Source organism: Mauremys reevesii, linkage group 2 (assembly GCF_016161935.1).
Source record: "Mauremys reevesii isolate NIE-2019 linkage group 2, ASM1616193v1, whole genome shotgun sequence".
Lineage (NCBI taxonomy): Eukaryota > Metazoa > Chordata > Testudines > Geoemydidae > Mauremys > Mauremys reevesii.
Window position 1 is genome coordinate 239,677,541 of NC_052624.1, and position 17,177 is coordinate 239,694,717.

General features: G+C 38.4%; 1 protein-coding gene across 3 annotated transcripts in view; it reads left to right on the plus strand.

The window, feature by feature from the left end:
* Nucleotides 1-17,177, plus strand: part of RALYL (RALY RNA binding protein like) — a 280,552-nt gene that overhangs the window by 192,764 nt on the left and 70,611 nt on the right. For all 3 annotated transcript variants that reach the window (XM_039527487.1, XM_039527488.1, XM_039527486.1), the window contains exon 3: nt 5,023-5,055. In XM_039527487.1, coding sequence (XP_039383421.1) covers nt 5,023-5,055 — 33 coding nt within the window. The remainder of the gene's footprint in view (nt 1-5,022; nt 5,056-17,177) is intronic.

Here is a 17,177-nt window from a genome sequence, read left to right on the forward strand (position 1 = left end):
TCTCAGGGTCAGAATCCAGTAGCCATGAATGGTGCACTAATTCAAAATATATTCTGAGTCGTCATTTGAGTGGTAACTAGAGCTGGTCAAAAATTGGAATTTCCATTTTGCAGGAAATACAGACTTTTTTAAATTGTTTTTGTTCCAAATAGAAATAAGGGGAATGAAAAAAAATACTGTTTTCAAAATGTCCCGTGAAACAGAACTTCTGAAAAAATTCCATTTCAGAACATTTTCATTTTGGAAAATTTCAGAATTTCAGTTTAGAATTTTAGTTTTTCAGTTTGAAATTATTTTCTGTTTTTTAAATCTTTTTATATTATTTTACTTTATGGCATGTCACTACTAATAGTGCAATAGCTAGATGGACCTTTGGTCTGATCCAGTATGGCCATTCTTATGTTCTTATGAAAATTTTCAAAAACAAAAATAGTTTTGGTTAAAATAATATTTTTGCCTTGGAAATTTTCATCAAAGTCAACATGTTTTTCTAAATGTGTTGATTTTTACAAAAATTGCATTAAAAAAAAGAAGTTTAGATGAAAAATTTCCAACCTGCACTTGTGGTAACTTGTCTTTGGTCATCGATAAGCAAACAACAAATAGTTGGAAAGCTCAATATAAAGTTGAACTGTTAGATTCCTATCAGAGGAATTAACTGTTCACATCCTCCAGATCACAGTACTGTTGCAATTGCCCTAAAGCAAAAGGAAGAGGAGGAGGAGGAACTAAGTTCAAACCCTGTATTGCATATCACAGGCCTAAGAGCCATTTGCCTGGTTTTGCACATCAACAGCCACCCTATATTAGCAAGTGACACATTTTTAGCAAAAACAACGAGGAGTCCTTGTGACACCTTAGAGACTAACAAATTTATTTGGGCATAAGCTTTCGTGGGCTAGAACCCACTTCATCACATGCATGGAGTGAAAAATACAGTAGCAGATATATATACATAGTACATGAAAAGATGGGAGCTGCCTTACCAAGTGAGGGGGTCAGTCTAACAAGACAATTCAATTAACAGTAGATACCAAGGGAGGAAAAATCACTTCTGTAGTAGTAATGAGGGTGGCCCATTTCAAACAGTTTTTAGCCTTCTTTTGGCCAATTTGCATATCATTATTTGCAAAGTCAGGGTCCCAGTTGGAACATGATGTAAGTGTAAGTATGCTCCACTGAATGATGTCTTTTAGAGTTTCCTCCATGGTTTTGGAACAAGCTCTTGTATAGTTTTATGTTCTCTTTGGTGCTATACTGCTTTCCTGTATTGCTAGATGTTCTATAGAAGTAACATGAAAAGTCTTTCAGAAGCCTTTTGGCCACTTCAAGGACATAACAGACTCTATTAAAGCAGCAGAAAACTATGTATGCCAACTCCAATGTAGCTGCTGGCGCTAGGTATAATGGAATCAGTATTTTAGGCTGTAAATCCAGATGAGCTGACATCAACAATAGAGTCTAACTCCATTTCCTGAGGCAGTACACCTGAAAGGAGCCTTATTTTCAGAAAATGCTGAAATGCTACCCTCTGAAATTTGTTCTCAAGTTTGACGTACAAAATCAGGAGTAATTTTTGGAAATCTTGGTCTTAGTTCTGAACTTTGCTTTGTTTGGTCCAGAGTAGACTGTTTTGTCACACTTGAGGTAGCAGAATAAGGTAGCAAACAGAAATACAACATTAGTGTTTTTTGTCCATCCTTAGTTATGAATGTACGAATGAATCAGCAGTAAGCATATATTGATTCCAAATGAGTTATCTTAGAGGACCACTTAGCTGAATTCTATTTGCCTATGTGCAATAATGATGTTGTCAATGATGTATCCAAATTTCCTGTAAATAAGAGTTTGGGAAGGAGAGAGGGGATGGTTTAGCCTGAAATGAAATTGATTTATGTATGTTGGGTTGTGTCCCAGATATAAAAAGGATCTTGCCTGTAATCTTAACTAGAACAATTATGCTTAGGTTAAAGGTTTAGAGTATACCTCAGGCTTTTCCAGTCCCCTATATATGATTTGTTGACAGGTTGTAGGGATCGTTGTAGAGACTGTTGACATATATTGCATTATTCTAGTTTTTATAGTATAATGTGTATGATTTTTTTAGAAACTTTGGAAAAGTAGTACATCTAATGCATGACAGAGGTATCATTGGATGCACATGGGATCAAGTTAGTTGTGTCACTAGGCCAACTGAAAATAGGCCAAGAATCATGTAAAGTGTTAAAAAAGTATATATGTGCTGTTGAGATTCCCGTTCATAATACTTTTTCCCCCCATGAGCACTGCAGGTTATGGGTGATAAAAACATTGCAAATCAGAAAGGTTCTAGCACCAAGATTTTATACATAGCAACATATCACAGGTTATAAAATATATCATTTCACTGTGTCATTACTATTACTACATTATTTTAAAAACATTATTGTATTTTTATTTATTTATTTCAGTTATAGTATTCCTGCATTCTTTTAGGTTTTGATCCTTTTGTTTTTCTTCTTAAGAGCAAACACTCCTCTTCAGTTTGTCTGCTGAAGAAATATCCCAACTTCTTCTGCTGCCATCCAGGATTACCTTTTAGGATGTGTCACTCTTAGCTATATAAGAATGCTTTCAAACTCTGAGGAATTTTGGGTATTGAGTTGCTGGGAAGGAAGTAATAATTGATCCATGGATAGATAAATACTGCCACTAAGGGAGATGTAGTATATTCTTTTACATGGTGTTTCAGTTTTAGATCCTTTATATTAATTTAGTTTGCACTGAATTACTATTTAAAATAAAAGGCCAATGGATGATTGTATTCCCTTATTACCTGAAACACTTGAACTAATTTAAAATAATGCTGCATATTATCTAAAAGCATTTAGTCAAATATATATAGGGGGTCAAACTTAGGCCAGTACAGTTAAAGCAAATTGAATTCCATCTTGAGAATGCATTTCAAATAGATTTTTAATTGCAATATTTTATCCAGAGAGTATTACCTCAAACATTTCCTTTATGTATTATACCCACCAGATTATGTCCTTCATCAGAACACTGATGTCCCAGAGCTCTCCTCATGACAAAATTGTTGCTGTAAGAGTGCACAAAAACACAGATGTGCTTTCCGTTCTCTTTCATCTTACTGTTATGAAGAAAATATCAGAGGCCAAATCTTATGAGATTCTTATGAGGGCTGGGTCACCCCCTGGTGTGGTAAAACCCACTGGAGGGATGATAAGGGATAAGGAAACTCTGTAAGGATCATCACAGAGTTTCTATCTGTTTTATTCATAATGGGAACAGGACTTGCACCTTACAGATGGAGCCACAGGGCACACCCCCAAAATATGGATCATCTGGGAGGAAGCCACGGCCATCTATATGGAGGCCCTCAGTCACCATCCTGTTTCCTGTCAGCTTGGCAAGGAACTTGACAGGCACTAGTGACTGTCCAGGGAGTTTTACAGTAAAGGTAATGCAGTCTTAGGCTGTAGTATCTTTCCTGGGGTATGATATATATCCACTCACAAACACATCAACACAGGGCCACCCAGTCCCTTCCTCCTCCCGCTACAATGGATCCCAACCTCACTGGGACTTGAAAAGGGCAGACGCTGCCATGGAGACAGATGTCTCTATTCTTAAGTGCTAGAGAGAAGGGAGAAACGTGCACAGAAAATATATTGTGGTGGATTTCTGGCATTTACTCAACCCTTACTTAAAACAAATGGGTAAAAATTGCATTAAAATCTCAGGTTTCAGTCCCAGGAAACTATATTTCAAGAATATTGCATCCAACAGTCAAGAGCAAGACAGGCATTTAAGCGTTCCCACCAGTAATCTTAGAAACCTCTTCCTGAGAATTAAATGCTTTGCAAAAGTTGATGAACATTATTAAAAGTAAATGTAATACTTGAAGTTGACTGTCTTTAGAATGCACTATGATGAGCACATCTTTGAAAACAAGCTTCTGGCTAGATTATTATAAACGTTTGTACTAAACCTAATTTTGTTTTGAATAAATCTTTAATATATCATCTACATAATAAAATTGTGGGGTGGGGAGAGAGTAGATTTTTAGAAATACATTATTTTGTAGTATTTTTGTTTAGTGTGGTTGGATTTGTATGGAGATTTGTAGTAGTTAAGGTGTTCAGTTCCAGAGATATGCCACCATTTCTTTTAGGTTAACATTGTTATTAAAAAGACACTGACAAATATTTTAGTAGAGTTTGTTTTGTTTTTTATATTTTATTGTTTGTAGTACTCTCTTACAAATGAAATTGACCCAGGTACAGAGGGTCTACATGTAGTTTATGTACCACTTATATTTCACCTAAGTTCTCAAAATAGGTCTCTAGAGTTTTTCTTTTAACCTCTCTACACAGGGCCCTTCACTCATGTTCTAATGGTCCTCACACCCAGTTAATGTTATGGACACCAAAGCTATCATGATGCATCCACCAGAAGTGTCTGAGCTAAAAGGATGATGACATTCTACAAAATGGATGATATGTGGCATAACAGGAAGGCAAGGGAGAAAGCATGCAAGGCCTCAATTCAGGAAGATATTGAAACATATGCTTAATTTTAAGCTTAAAATTCAGAACATACTTTAGTAGTAAAGTATCTTCCTGAACTGGAACATAGATTCAAAAAGAATTTGACTTCACATGGAAGTAGGCATCATGGAGGGGGAACATATGACCAGGATGAAAATGCTCCTGTTACACTGCTTATCAAGTCAAGTGGCCTTCCTGTGACATTCACGCTGAAGTGAGTTTAGTTTGGATCAGGCCTGAGGCTTGCTGCTTTGTAAACATTCTGCCAATTGAAGTCATTGGGACTTTTGTAACTGATTTCAGTGGGAATTGGATCAGACCCCTGATGATCTGCTATTACTGCCAAATTGTGCATTATCACCATATCCAGTGCAATAGATCCATTAGAGCCTTTTAAATCCATAATTTAAATGCTATAAAATATAATATGTGTATGTATATATATTTTAAATATCTGTTATTTACTTAACAGACTTGATTCAAAGGAACCTTTCCTGTCTGTTGGGTGAGTATGTTTATATATGTATATATCGCTATATATTTTTAACAATTATACAATATTGTTGACCCTATTAGACCCAATAAAATATAAAATGTTGAAATGTTAAGCTCTCTCATGTAAATAGTCATTCATTACTATACCTAAGCTTGGAAAGCATAGATTTTAATCAGCAAATGTCAGCAGACGTTGATTTCTCCTTCCACCCAAACATGACAAAAAATATTTTGTTTTTGTTGATTAACTGAAATGAACAGAGGAAATTTTACATATATGTTAGATGATGCTCTTGTGGACAACTGTTGTATTAGTTGTCTTGATGTTGTTCTATCAGTTAATATGAATTTCATGTTATCAAATAGTATCTATTAATTTAGTATGAATTTTGACAGTATTTTTAATACAATTAACATGCTGTTTTTAAAATGTCTCTACTAGTGCAAAAATAAGTTGATAAAACTATTTGTAAATATTGCTGTTTTACATTCAAATTTATAAAATATAAAATCAGATCTTTTCAAGTTTATGAACCATGTCTATATTGGTATGTGTATTAAAAACAGTTATAAAACTTGTAACCTCACATGCACTGTCACCAATTTTCATACTTTGTTAATTCAAGCAATTGATTCATCTGTTTAAAACATTATTGTTAAATATGTTGTATTCTGGAAAACAGTACTCACTTAGTAAATGCACCTATGTTTGTAAGGTAAGTATTAGTATTGTATTTTTGAGTCACAGCTACACTCTTCTTAGTCTGCCTTCCCTGTATCAGTATCACTTCTCTCTAAATCTACTCTAACACACTGTTTTCTCTCTTTCTTCTTTCCACTTCACTGTTTTTTTCTATCCAATTCTGTCTTCTTGGTCTCTTCTCATTCCCTCATGCTTTCTCAGTCCTCAAAACTGTAGTATTGTATACTGCTAAGAATATATACAACAGGCAAAGGGTCCTGATGCAAAGTAGTCAGGTAAGAGCTAATCTGAGCACATAAATGATCTGTAACTTCCAAACCATAGTATAAAACCAAGGAGTCAAGAAATGCTCCATAATCTGTATATATAAAATAAAAGCAAACAAAAGCAGCATGTTAGTCATGGAGTCAAAAATGTAGTGAAAATAGGGACCAGATTCTGCAAACATTTCTGTCCACAAATAACCCAACTCCTTTAAATTGTCTCAATGATGAAAATGGGATTGTTGCATGAATAAAATTACACGCATCAGTGTATGCCAGATTATGCCTAATCTTTCTTAGTTATTTTATACGGCAGAAACGAAGATTTGTTTGGTCATATCTTGAATTAATTGCACACTTTTTTTATTTTTTTTACTTTTGACATATAATTTAATTTGTTTTTTTTTCCTTAGGTGCTCAGAAATGTCTAAAGTGAATAAAATGTTTTTTTAACTTTCTTCTTATTCTTGCACTGGCATAATCTGAAATGACCAAATGAATTGTTTCACCAATTTGTGTGGCTAATTCTCACAATTTATCAATTACCATGATATTTGGTGTTTTTCTCAAAGCCTCAGCTTCTGAAGTCAGGTGATTAGGTGAAAATCTCTGTTTTCATTTAAAAAAATAAGTTTATATCCTTTTTGGCTGTAGGAAAAAAAAAAACTTGGCACACGTGTACCATAGAGGCTCAAAAACCAGAAGGCAGATAAAGAAAAATATCTCATAATTAATAAGTTATAAGCGCATAATTTTGGGAGACTATCATGATTTTTGAATGTTTGGGGTTGACAATACTGCATTTGTTTTTAGCTACCACTCTGTAGAGTCAATTTACCCCCAACACAACATAACAACGCTGTGATTTTACTGCTCAAACTAGCTGCTTCCCAGGAGGGATCATCTGAACAATGAAACCTAGGCTCTATGCAGAACTGTGCAGAGGTGTGTCTGAGGCACCTCCTTTTATATGACATTGTTTTCCTCAGTTGTAATTATCATATGTCAAAATGCAAAAACTTCCCTCATCTGTAACTTCCTTACCTAATACTTGCCTTTTGCAATTTCTACATAGCCAGGAAGAAGCAGACTTGCTGAGTCATAGGCCTGAGCAAACAGGTCTCCTTCTTAGTGCTGAGTCAGGGATTTACTCCACCTAATTGCAAACTGATTTTTATTTTAACTTGTTCAGAGACTTTGCTCCCATGCTGAGACGTTGGATTGCAAGTTTCAGCCCAGATTGACAGTTGAAGCCACAAACCCCTGAAACTACATTAAGCCTTTGTTATAGAGTTGCTGACTCAACCTTAATTAGAATAGCACGTGTGTACCCTGTAATGTCCCTTACATTTAGAGTAGGACAAAGCAGCTATCTAAATTAATTTTGGTTGCTTACAGATGATTTGGTTCTGCAGGTGAGCTTTTCGTTGATCTCCGCTGTGCAGTGGAGACTTGCTTGCACCTTCTCATTTTACCGCTGGCGAATGATAATTATACTTTTTTATTATTATTATTATTCCTGTGTCTAGGCTAATGACCAATAGGGATCTTCATGATTGCTTTTGTGCATTTGTATGTGTGCATGCTAGTGCAAAGCGATATTAAATGTAGCAACCTAAATGCCAAAGGCTAATTAGATGTGTGTAGAAGTGATGAGGAGCTGTACTGCCCCAGTGGGAGTTATGGTGAGCATAGGCAGAGACTCACGGATTGTCTACACAGGGACATTCAGAAAAATTAGTCTGAATTAACTAAAGGTGTGAATTTAAAGAGGTGTAGTTAAAGCAAAAAGAAGGCTGAGGGGAGATATAATTGCTCTCTATAAATATATAAGAGGAATAAATACCAGGGACGGAGAGGAATTATTTAAGCTCAGTACCAATGTGGACACAAGAACAAATGGATATAAACTGGCCATCAGGAAGTTTAGACTTGAAATTAGATGAAGGTTTCTAACCATCAGAGGAGTGAAGTTCTGGAACAGCCTTCCAAGGGGAGCAGTGGGGGCAAAAGACATATTTGGCTTCAAGACTAAGCTTAATAAATTTATGGAGGGATGGTATGGATGGGATAGCCTAATTTTGGCAATTAATTGATCTTTGACTCTTAGTGGTAAATATGCCCAATGGCCTATGATTGGATGTTAGATGGGGTGGGATCCGAGTTACTACAGAGAATTCTTTCCTGGGTGTCTGGCTGGTGAGTCTTGCCCACATGCTCAGGGTTTAGCTGATCACCATATTTGGGATCGGGAAAGAATTTTCCTCCAGGGAAGATTGGCAGAGGCCCTGGGGGGTTTTCACTTTCCTCTGCAGCATGGGGCACGGGTCACTTGCTGGAGGATTCTTTGCACCTTGAAGTCTTTAAACCATGATTTGAGGACTTCAATAGCTCAGACATAGGTTAGGGATTTGATACAGGAGTGGGTGGGTGAGATTCTGTGGTCTGCGTTGTACAGGAGGTCAGACTAGACGATCATAACGGTCCCTTCTGACCTTAAAGTCTATGATTCTAAAGCACCGCAAGCCCCTGTGAGGACACTCTTAGGGTTTGTCTACAGTTAAAACGCTACAGCTGTGCTGTTTCAGTGAAGACACTTCCTACACTGACAGAAGGGCTTCTCCCATCGGCATAGGTAAGCCACCTCCCCAAGAGGCAGTAGCTATGTCAACGGGGGAATTCCTCAACAACCTAGTGCTGTCTACCCCAGGGGTTAGGTCAGTTTAACTGTGTCGTTAGGGGTGTAGATTGTTCACATCCCTGAGTGAAATAGTTATTCTGACCTAATTTCCTAGGGTAGACCAGGCTTTATTCACAATAACAGTAGCTGTAGGACTTGCTACATAGTGCAGCAATGTGCACTACAAGGTGCAACTTCTAAAACACCCTAATGTGTTGTGCACTAATTGGTCTGTGTAGACCTTGCTAGAGTGCACCAGAAGTTCACTGGTGGACTTTCACACCACTGTTTCAAGCACTAGAGAATTTTTAGTGTGTGCCAGCAGGGTGCACGTTGACAAATTAGCGCACAATACATTAGTGTGCTTTAGAAATCATACACCTGTAGTGCACATTATCACACCATGTAGACAAACCCTTTATCCTGTTTACCTTAATCCACTTTGAAAATTAATTTGGATTAACTTTCCTGAGTGTCTCCATGCGGACAAGTCCTTAGAATGGTGTGGTGTTTACTCTCCTTTCCAAGGGTGGCCATTTCCACAGCCAAAGGTGGAGGAGAATGATGCCCATTTCCTCTTTTTCCCTCACCACCCTCCTAGGGCAATTTGCATACCTGGAATACATGTGATCATAGTCCCTACATCTCCTGAACAAAGAAGATGTGATTATCCCCAGCCAGAAGGGACCACTGTGATCATCTAGCCTGACCTGCTTTATTACACAGGCCATAGAACTTCCCAGAATTAATTCTTGCTTGAACTAGAGGGGTTTTTTTTTGTTTGTTTGTTTTGTTTTTTTGGAGGGGGGTTGGAAAAACACCCAGTCTTGATTTAAAAATTTCCACCACAATCCTGGGTAAATTGTTACAATGATTAATTACCCTCACTGCTAAAAATTTGTGCCTTATTTGCTACCATTTAAATATGTCACATTTGGATTCCATTCAGAAGGGGCATAAAAGGAAGAGAGAGAAATACAGCTGATTTTTTTTATTTCTTTCAGCCCCTGCCAGCTGCACAAAATTGGTTTACTTGATAAGCAGGCAGTAGCTCTTCACAGTGATTGGCTTTGAAAATCCATTCGCTTCGAACATCTTGTCAGCTGAGAGTCAAGCTATTTCTCCTCCTTTTGTGTAGATGTTTAAAAAATCAAATCCAAACTGCTGATTTTTCAGATCTTTTTTCAAGTTTAGTCATTTGTGATAAATGTTACACGTTTGGAAGAGGGATTATCTGGGGATGGGGAAAGTGGGCTAGGGGTGGGATGGAGTGGGATGTGAAATGAGTTGATGGTCAGAGTTTAAAGGGTTGTCTACACATGAGAGTTAATTTGAATAAGATGTGTCTGAGTTTAACGCACAATAGTTATTCTTGAATAACTCCATGTGTGGACACTTGTATTCCAGAAAAAGAGGGCCCTATTCTGCTTTAGCATAATCCCCTTTGAAAGTTATTCTGGAACAACTCCATATGCAGATGAGAATTTACATAGTGAATAATTGTCCTCTTATGAAAAATCACAAACAAAATTGGCACTGACACATTTTTTGATAGAGACCCCATCATCTGAATGAGCTACCCTATCCTCAGGAGGATCCCAGTTCGGGAAAGCACATGGTTAGGTTTTGTCCTGAAAAGAGGTGCTTTCTTGAATCATGGTCCAGGAGAGGTCCCACTAGAACCAAGTGGGGAAACTTTGATTGAATGGGATGATGAAGCTTGCAGTGCTGTCCTGTAGTGTATGTGACTAAATTCTGGAAAATTTCATGCTACAAAATTTGAATTATTTTCAGATACTTTTAAACCAGCAATGCCAATTCCTGCTGTAAACTTGCTCCCTCACATATCTATATTTCCTTACAGTACTGTCAAATTACATAAAATCCTTATTCTTGCTACCGGCAAAGCTATTTCTATACGTTTTATTTGATGCTTGCTTAATATCAAATCTTTCAAAATTATTTATAATGCAAGCTTCTGGATTAAATAAACACACAACAAATCTTGCATATATAGCATAATTTGAAACCAAACCTTTGCAATTTTTGCGCATTTCTAAGACATGGTATTGCATCCTGAGTCTATAGTTTAGATATAGGACACAGCTCAGAAATGGAATTATACCTCCAGCTCATTTGCCTTAGAGGGATATAGAATAATCTGTGCTGAAACTTAAGTAGCATGTTTAGTGTTGGCTAAATTTAACCTGTTTATTCATTTGCTGTATCAATGGCCAGTCCTCCTAAATAATCTTTTTTTAATTTTGTATTCCCTTCTCTAGTGACTTTTGAAAATATCCCTCATGACTGCTAATAAAAAAAACTAGTAGGGAATGTCTCTAGTATTTTGGTGCAGATTTGCTCCTGGCTTCATGGTGCAGGGATTTAGTTTTCTCTCCTGCACCATTCCTTCCTGTCCAAGAGCCCATGGAGGAAGCTCTGGGAGTCCAGGGAACTACACCTGGATAGGGAACAGGAAAAGGGAAGGCTGGGGGAATATGTGAATTATCCTTACCTTCTCAGACCCACACTCCATTTGAGTCCCATGGGGAATTCAGATAAGAATTAATGCAGTCTGAGCCTGAGTCTGTGTTCACTTTCTGCTGCTTGCCTCTATGTTATGGACCACCAGCCGAGGAAGCCATGGCTGCATTGCAGCCAAATGGAGACATTTTACCTAGGAGCTAAAAAGGGAGGGTCTCAAAGCCAGTTCTGAGGTACGAGGTGATCCTATAGATCATCTAGGTGCTCCATGGATTTTCAAGTTCTGGGGGAAAAGCCTCCTGTTAGTTTCAAGGTTGGAGGGCAGTGCAAATGTCACCCCTCAGAACTATTTGGAGGAAGCTCTTCCAGAGGAAGCTTTGCAGATTTTTAATTCCCATCAGAAGGAGCAATCAGGCCCTATATGAATTAGCTATTTCCTTTGATTAATATTCCAACCAGATCTTTCTATTTTCTAAGGTGCTCAGTAGAGGTTCTTTTGTTCAAGTTCATTAATTCTTTGAACAAGCTTTAATACATACAGCATGAAGCAGAATAAGAATACCGTGGCAACACAGCAAGATTATTTCGATAACAATGTCACAAAAACTTAACCCCTGACTGGCTGATGGAAAGGGGGAGTCCACTATTCCTGATGCTCCACTTCAGCTTTTAACTGTCAATGGGGAAAATACTTTCCTTGAGAAGAGAAAAGTGGAGGATAACCAGAGTGAGGAAGAAGGCAACTTTTCAAATTAATAGTTAAAACCTTAACAAATTCTGCAGCCCTTCCTCGCATTCTTATGTGTGGGCCAGTGCTCAGTTTGAGTAATGTTCTCAGGGCATGTGGGTGGTGAGAGGAGGGAGCACACACTTGAATATAATAATTCTAACTTATATAGAGCTCCCTGTTTGCAAGGTAGCAACCGTATCTCAGGCTCTGTGCTTGGAGTTTATTCTGCTCAGGAAACAACAGTTACCTTAAATACAGGGCACATCCTAAACAAAGTGGGAGAGATTGAGTTTTGCATTTTGTATAGCAGCAACGTAGGGCGGGGGGTCACATTCAGATGTCAGGGGGTTCACAATGACCCTGCATTTCACTTATTACTAAATGGGAAGGAGGTGTAGCTAGATCCCAGATAACTGGGCGGGAGGCTAATACAGAAAGAGGGTCCTCGTATGGAAAAGTTTGCAAATCACTGTGCTATACTTTAAAAGAGCTTTACTGGATACACAACGTTCCCAGTAGCTTTCCACAAGATTTAAGATTTAATATTCTCTGTTTCCTATCAGGCTAATTAAGATTCTTAAATAATCACCTCATCCACCCACAGCACTGGCTGTCATACTGGTTCATACAGAGCTCTCTGCTTGAGGATCTTCCTGAAAATCTGAGATTACTGAGTTGGATAGAAAGTGTGCGGCTCCATTTCTAGTTACTGCCTCTCTCAGTCTGCTGGTATTCTCATCTTGTCTCTGTTTGCGTAGAGACTCCAGCTTATTTATTGTTACACTCAGCTGCAGTCTAAATAACAGTAATATTGCCCCAATGTTTCCCTTATTATTTCCATTACACACACACACACACGTGTATGTATATATATATAATGACTAATACTTTGGGCAAGGAAAGTTTTTTCTAATTCCATTAACTTTTATTAGCAACAAACTCACTGAATGAACACCCTAAGAAATCCCTCTTCAGCTCTCTCTTAAAATCATTACTTATGTTGCACTTCATAATTGAGAGAGGCAATCGAGCATGAGATCACTTTTCCCTCTCCTGGTTATTCAATTTGCCTCTCTCTTTTTCTCTGTCTCCTTCACTGCTGTTACCCAAGACTACCTTTCCATTACTTTTTCTCTGCTAGCAATATATAAGTAGCATTTTTATGCTCTGGGTTAATATCAAATCAGTAGCATAGTAACCCTCTGCAGATAAGGATCCTGGTCCCATCTATACAAGAGGGCCTCTTGCTCCAGATAAAAAGCCTATTTTGTTGCGGTCATCGGAAAACATGTTGAATTTCTCCTGCTACTTATCAAGCTCCTTGGGCTTCACAAAAAGTAAAGTGTTTTCAGGGCTCTGACACTTTTTTGGCCTCCCCATCCAGAGCCTCTCCTGACTACAGTAGCAGGCAATGCTAGAGAGGAGAATTCCTTCCTCTAGCAGCAACTGGATGGCAAAGCAGAGCAAGTAGTGGTACCTTGCAAAAAGAGGACTTACTCCATTCAAAACAAAAACGGGTTGTAGCTTGGGACCCAGAGTGTGGTGATGAAGACACTGTTTTCTTCAGTGTTTTCTGCTGTTTTAGAAGCAGTTTCCTTTCAACATACACGATACAGAATTGGCAAACACTTCCTTACACAGGGTTCACCAGATGTACAAACAGACAGATGCCATAAACACAGTTGCTGAGGAAACACAGTTGCACAGGATACAGAGACCTATTATTGGGAGTGTCTGTTACTAATTCCTAAACGTATACCATAAGATGAGTGCCAGTGGTGGGATGGGGGAGTTGAGGCAGGGAAAGAACTCTGGGGAGAGGAAACTGCAATGTGTGAGGAGTTCCTGGAGGAAAACTCAGGGGACAAGAGAACTCAGCAGCACTGTGGCACGCACAACAATACACACGCTGTGCAGGCATGCCAAACCCGCAAAAAAAACCACTGAAATTGGGCTTGTTTTGGCTTAATTGGCTAGTGAGTTGCTTGTTGGCTAGTTTTTGGCTTCTAGCTTTTTGCTTGTTGCTTCTTTTTTTTGATTGGCTCCCAGCAAGCAGAGGCAAGGGGGTCAAGCAGGTGCAAAGCGGGGGAGAGAGTCAAGGGTGCACAGTGGACCCACTACAGTCCCAGAATGCACACTGGGAGGATCTAGTCACATAAAGTGTTGGAGTCCTTAGGGATTGGCTTGTTTTGGCCTTGTTTTGAAATGGGATTAGCTTGATTTTTGGCTTATTGTGAAACTTATTTACTGCATGAGAGTTGGCAACTGTGGCAAGGATAACAGTTGCGGGCCAGGGCAGTTTGCCCCAGGCCTCCATTTGAGAGGGCTCCCAAACCAAGTGGTGTTGCAAGCTGGCACATGAGGTCACAGTGCCACTCACTGAAAATAGGTCTGGCAACCCTTCGGTCACAACAGAGGAACCCCCAGGCCAAACCTGAGTAGTACTATGACCCCATGCACCTGGACTGGGGAACGGGACCCAGCCCCGTGAGACAGGAGCCAGTGCTGCTCTTCCAGATTTGGACACAGTAAATACACATTTAAAGTTTCATTTGTATTTTCATTTTGTCAGTATCTAGTACTGTATTAACAAGTATAATATATTTTCTGATCATTAATATTGAATTACAAATTGTGTTATCATCATCAGCATCCATCTAGGCAGCAGATACCATGCGTGTGGACAGTACAAATATCCTTTTAGCTTTTCAGGTTCACTGACACCCATGCTTCAACAGCAATGCCAGATAGTTACAAATAATTGTAAACTCTTTAAATAAAGAGGGTGCTCAGAAGGTCAGATTGTCTAGTGGTTGGCACAGCTGACTTCCCGCCCCTTATTTCTCTGACAGAGGTACCTCAGTTCTTAAGGATGCATGGTAGTGGACCTGGACCCTCTCTCCCCACCAGGGACTTTTTGCAGTGTTCTGACATGCCTCAGCTCCCTCTGGGCAGGGCAGCAGTAAGATTGATGGGGCCTAGCCCCACAGTGTCTCAGTCACACAATTCACTCGGATCCTGGGTACACCTCCATCTCCGTAGCAGTCTCCCTCAGTTAGGGACTCAGTGCTACTTCCCCAGAGGCTGTCCCCAGCCGTCAGGCTCCTAGTGATGCTTTCTTCATATAGAAAGGAAGCTAACTCCTGCCTTTTGGCCAGTCAGCCCAGGACTGAGCCAAGTTCTCTCCTTTTCTCCTCCCTCCAGTCCTGGCATTGTCTGTAGGTACAGATGGGTGGTGTGAGGTTTCTCAGCTTCATCACAGGGATCCTACAGCCCTTACTCACATGGGTAATTAAGGGGTGCAGGATCAATCCTTGAGAGGACAGGCAGAATGCAGAAAACAGATCATTTTTCCAGCCCCTTCTGCCTTTTATCTCTGGTATCACCAGCAGATACTATTTAGTGACTACAGACCATTAAGCCCATCCTTATTCATCACATTATTTAAAGTTAAAGTTAGTCAAGGCCTAGTTCTAGTGAAGCTGGGTTTTAGAGTTGGTTAAATCATTCTAAAAAGAAGTGAAGATATTTTAAGAACTGAATGGGACAAGTTCATTCCAAGGCTACTCATGGAATCATATTATTCAGACAACCACCAGCTAATTTCTGAAAGTGTTGGTGAATCCCAATATTTTCATGAGTTTTAGGATGAGTAATTATGTGTCAAAGTCTCCCTACTGGAGTAGTGCCAGTTGCTCTTCATTATTCTCCTATCATCTAATCAGGGAGCACAAACCACAGTTAGATTTCCAAACCACAGACACCCTATGAATAACAAATACCAATAATCAGAAGTGCACAAACAACCCAGAGGCTGAAATGTATTCACATGAACTATTTGTCAAGTATCTAGGAATAGTGAATACATTCACAGAAACAAGGATTGAATCACAGACAGAAAAAAAGGGCTAAATTAGTTGGATAATTTATTTGAAACTAATTTGACCAGTGCTCTTGAACTTTGTGTTACTGGAGGATTCTAAAGCAAGAGAAATGAAACTGCAGCTTTGGGGATGCTGAAGTCAATGCAGCAGAAAGAATCAGACTTCATTAACACAGATCCTACATGCATCCGATGAAGTGAGCTGTAGCCCATGAAAGCTTATGCTACAATAAATTTGTTAGTCTCTAAGGTGCCACAAGTACTCCTATTCTTTTTGCGGATACAGACTAACACGGCTACTACTCTGAAACAGAACCTTTGCATCATAATGTATCAAACTGTTCCCGACTCTACTGTACTTATAAAAGTAGTTTCTAGGTATTGTGTAAAGCTTTGTTTCCTTGCAAAATGAAATTCTCCTGTATAGTCAATTGAAAATATTAAACACAATCATACTTTATATCTGTGCTCAAATGCCATTTGGTTTCAACCAGACCTTATCTAGGCATCAATAGGTAGACACATTTCATGTCCTGGCTGATACATTATAGGCTATAAAACCATCATGCTGTGTAAAGCATTCATAGAAAAATAACTTCACAACCATGTAAATCCAATATTGTTGAGTAATGGTAATGTGTTTTTCTGGGGAGAAAACAGAAAATACTAGAGGTAAGATCACCAAGCATATATAAAGAGAGAGACTTTAACAGTTTCAATTCTTTCACAGAGTCTTGTGGATTATAGGACAGTATGCCATAGGCAAAACTGAGAAGTAAATTATAATAATACATTAGCAAATTTACTCTAGGTTGTTTTTATACTGCTGAAGTATAGTGTGGTTTACCTGTAGTGATATAAACATTGCAAATGAAACTTTCTCTAAATATTTACTTATGGTGTCATATACATATTAGTACATTAATTTTCTCAAGCAATAGTTTGCAGTGTTATAAATGTAATGTAATTTTATGTTTCACAGGCAAGGAAGGGCTGATTGTCTTAGAAGCATGATGACTAATGTATCTCAGTTAACAACAGTGACAAATGTGTCTTTCCAATTGTGGGATTGAATTTATTAGCATTTAACAATCATGGACATATCTTCACTTTTTCTGGAGTAGCTAACACTGTATACTCAGACACCATTTATGAATGCTATATTAAAATGGAAGACAATATTTATTAAAATATGACTAGATATAACAGCTGTTGCATAAAGCACATAATAAAAGTGCATTAGTATTATGTTCTTAAGGGATAAGAACTATAAGAAAATATAATGAAATATTTTCCCCCATGAGTATTTTGCTAAAACAACAGGTGTATCTGTTTTACTGCTTCATTGGAGCTTAATGTTCTGGGTATGTTGCTTAGCAGTGCTCCCAC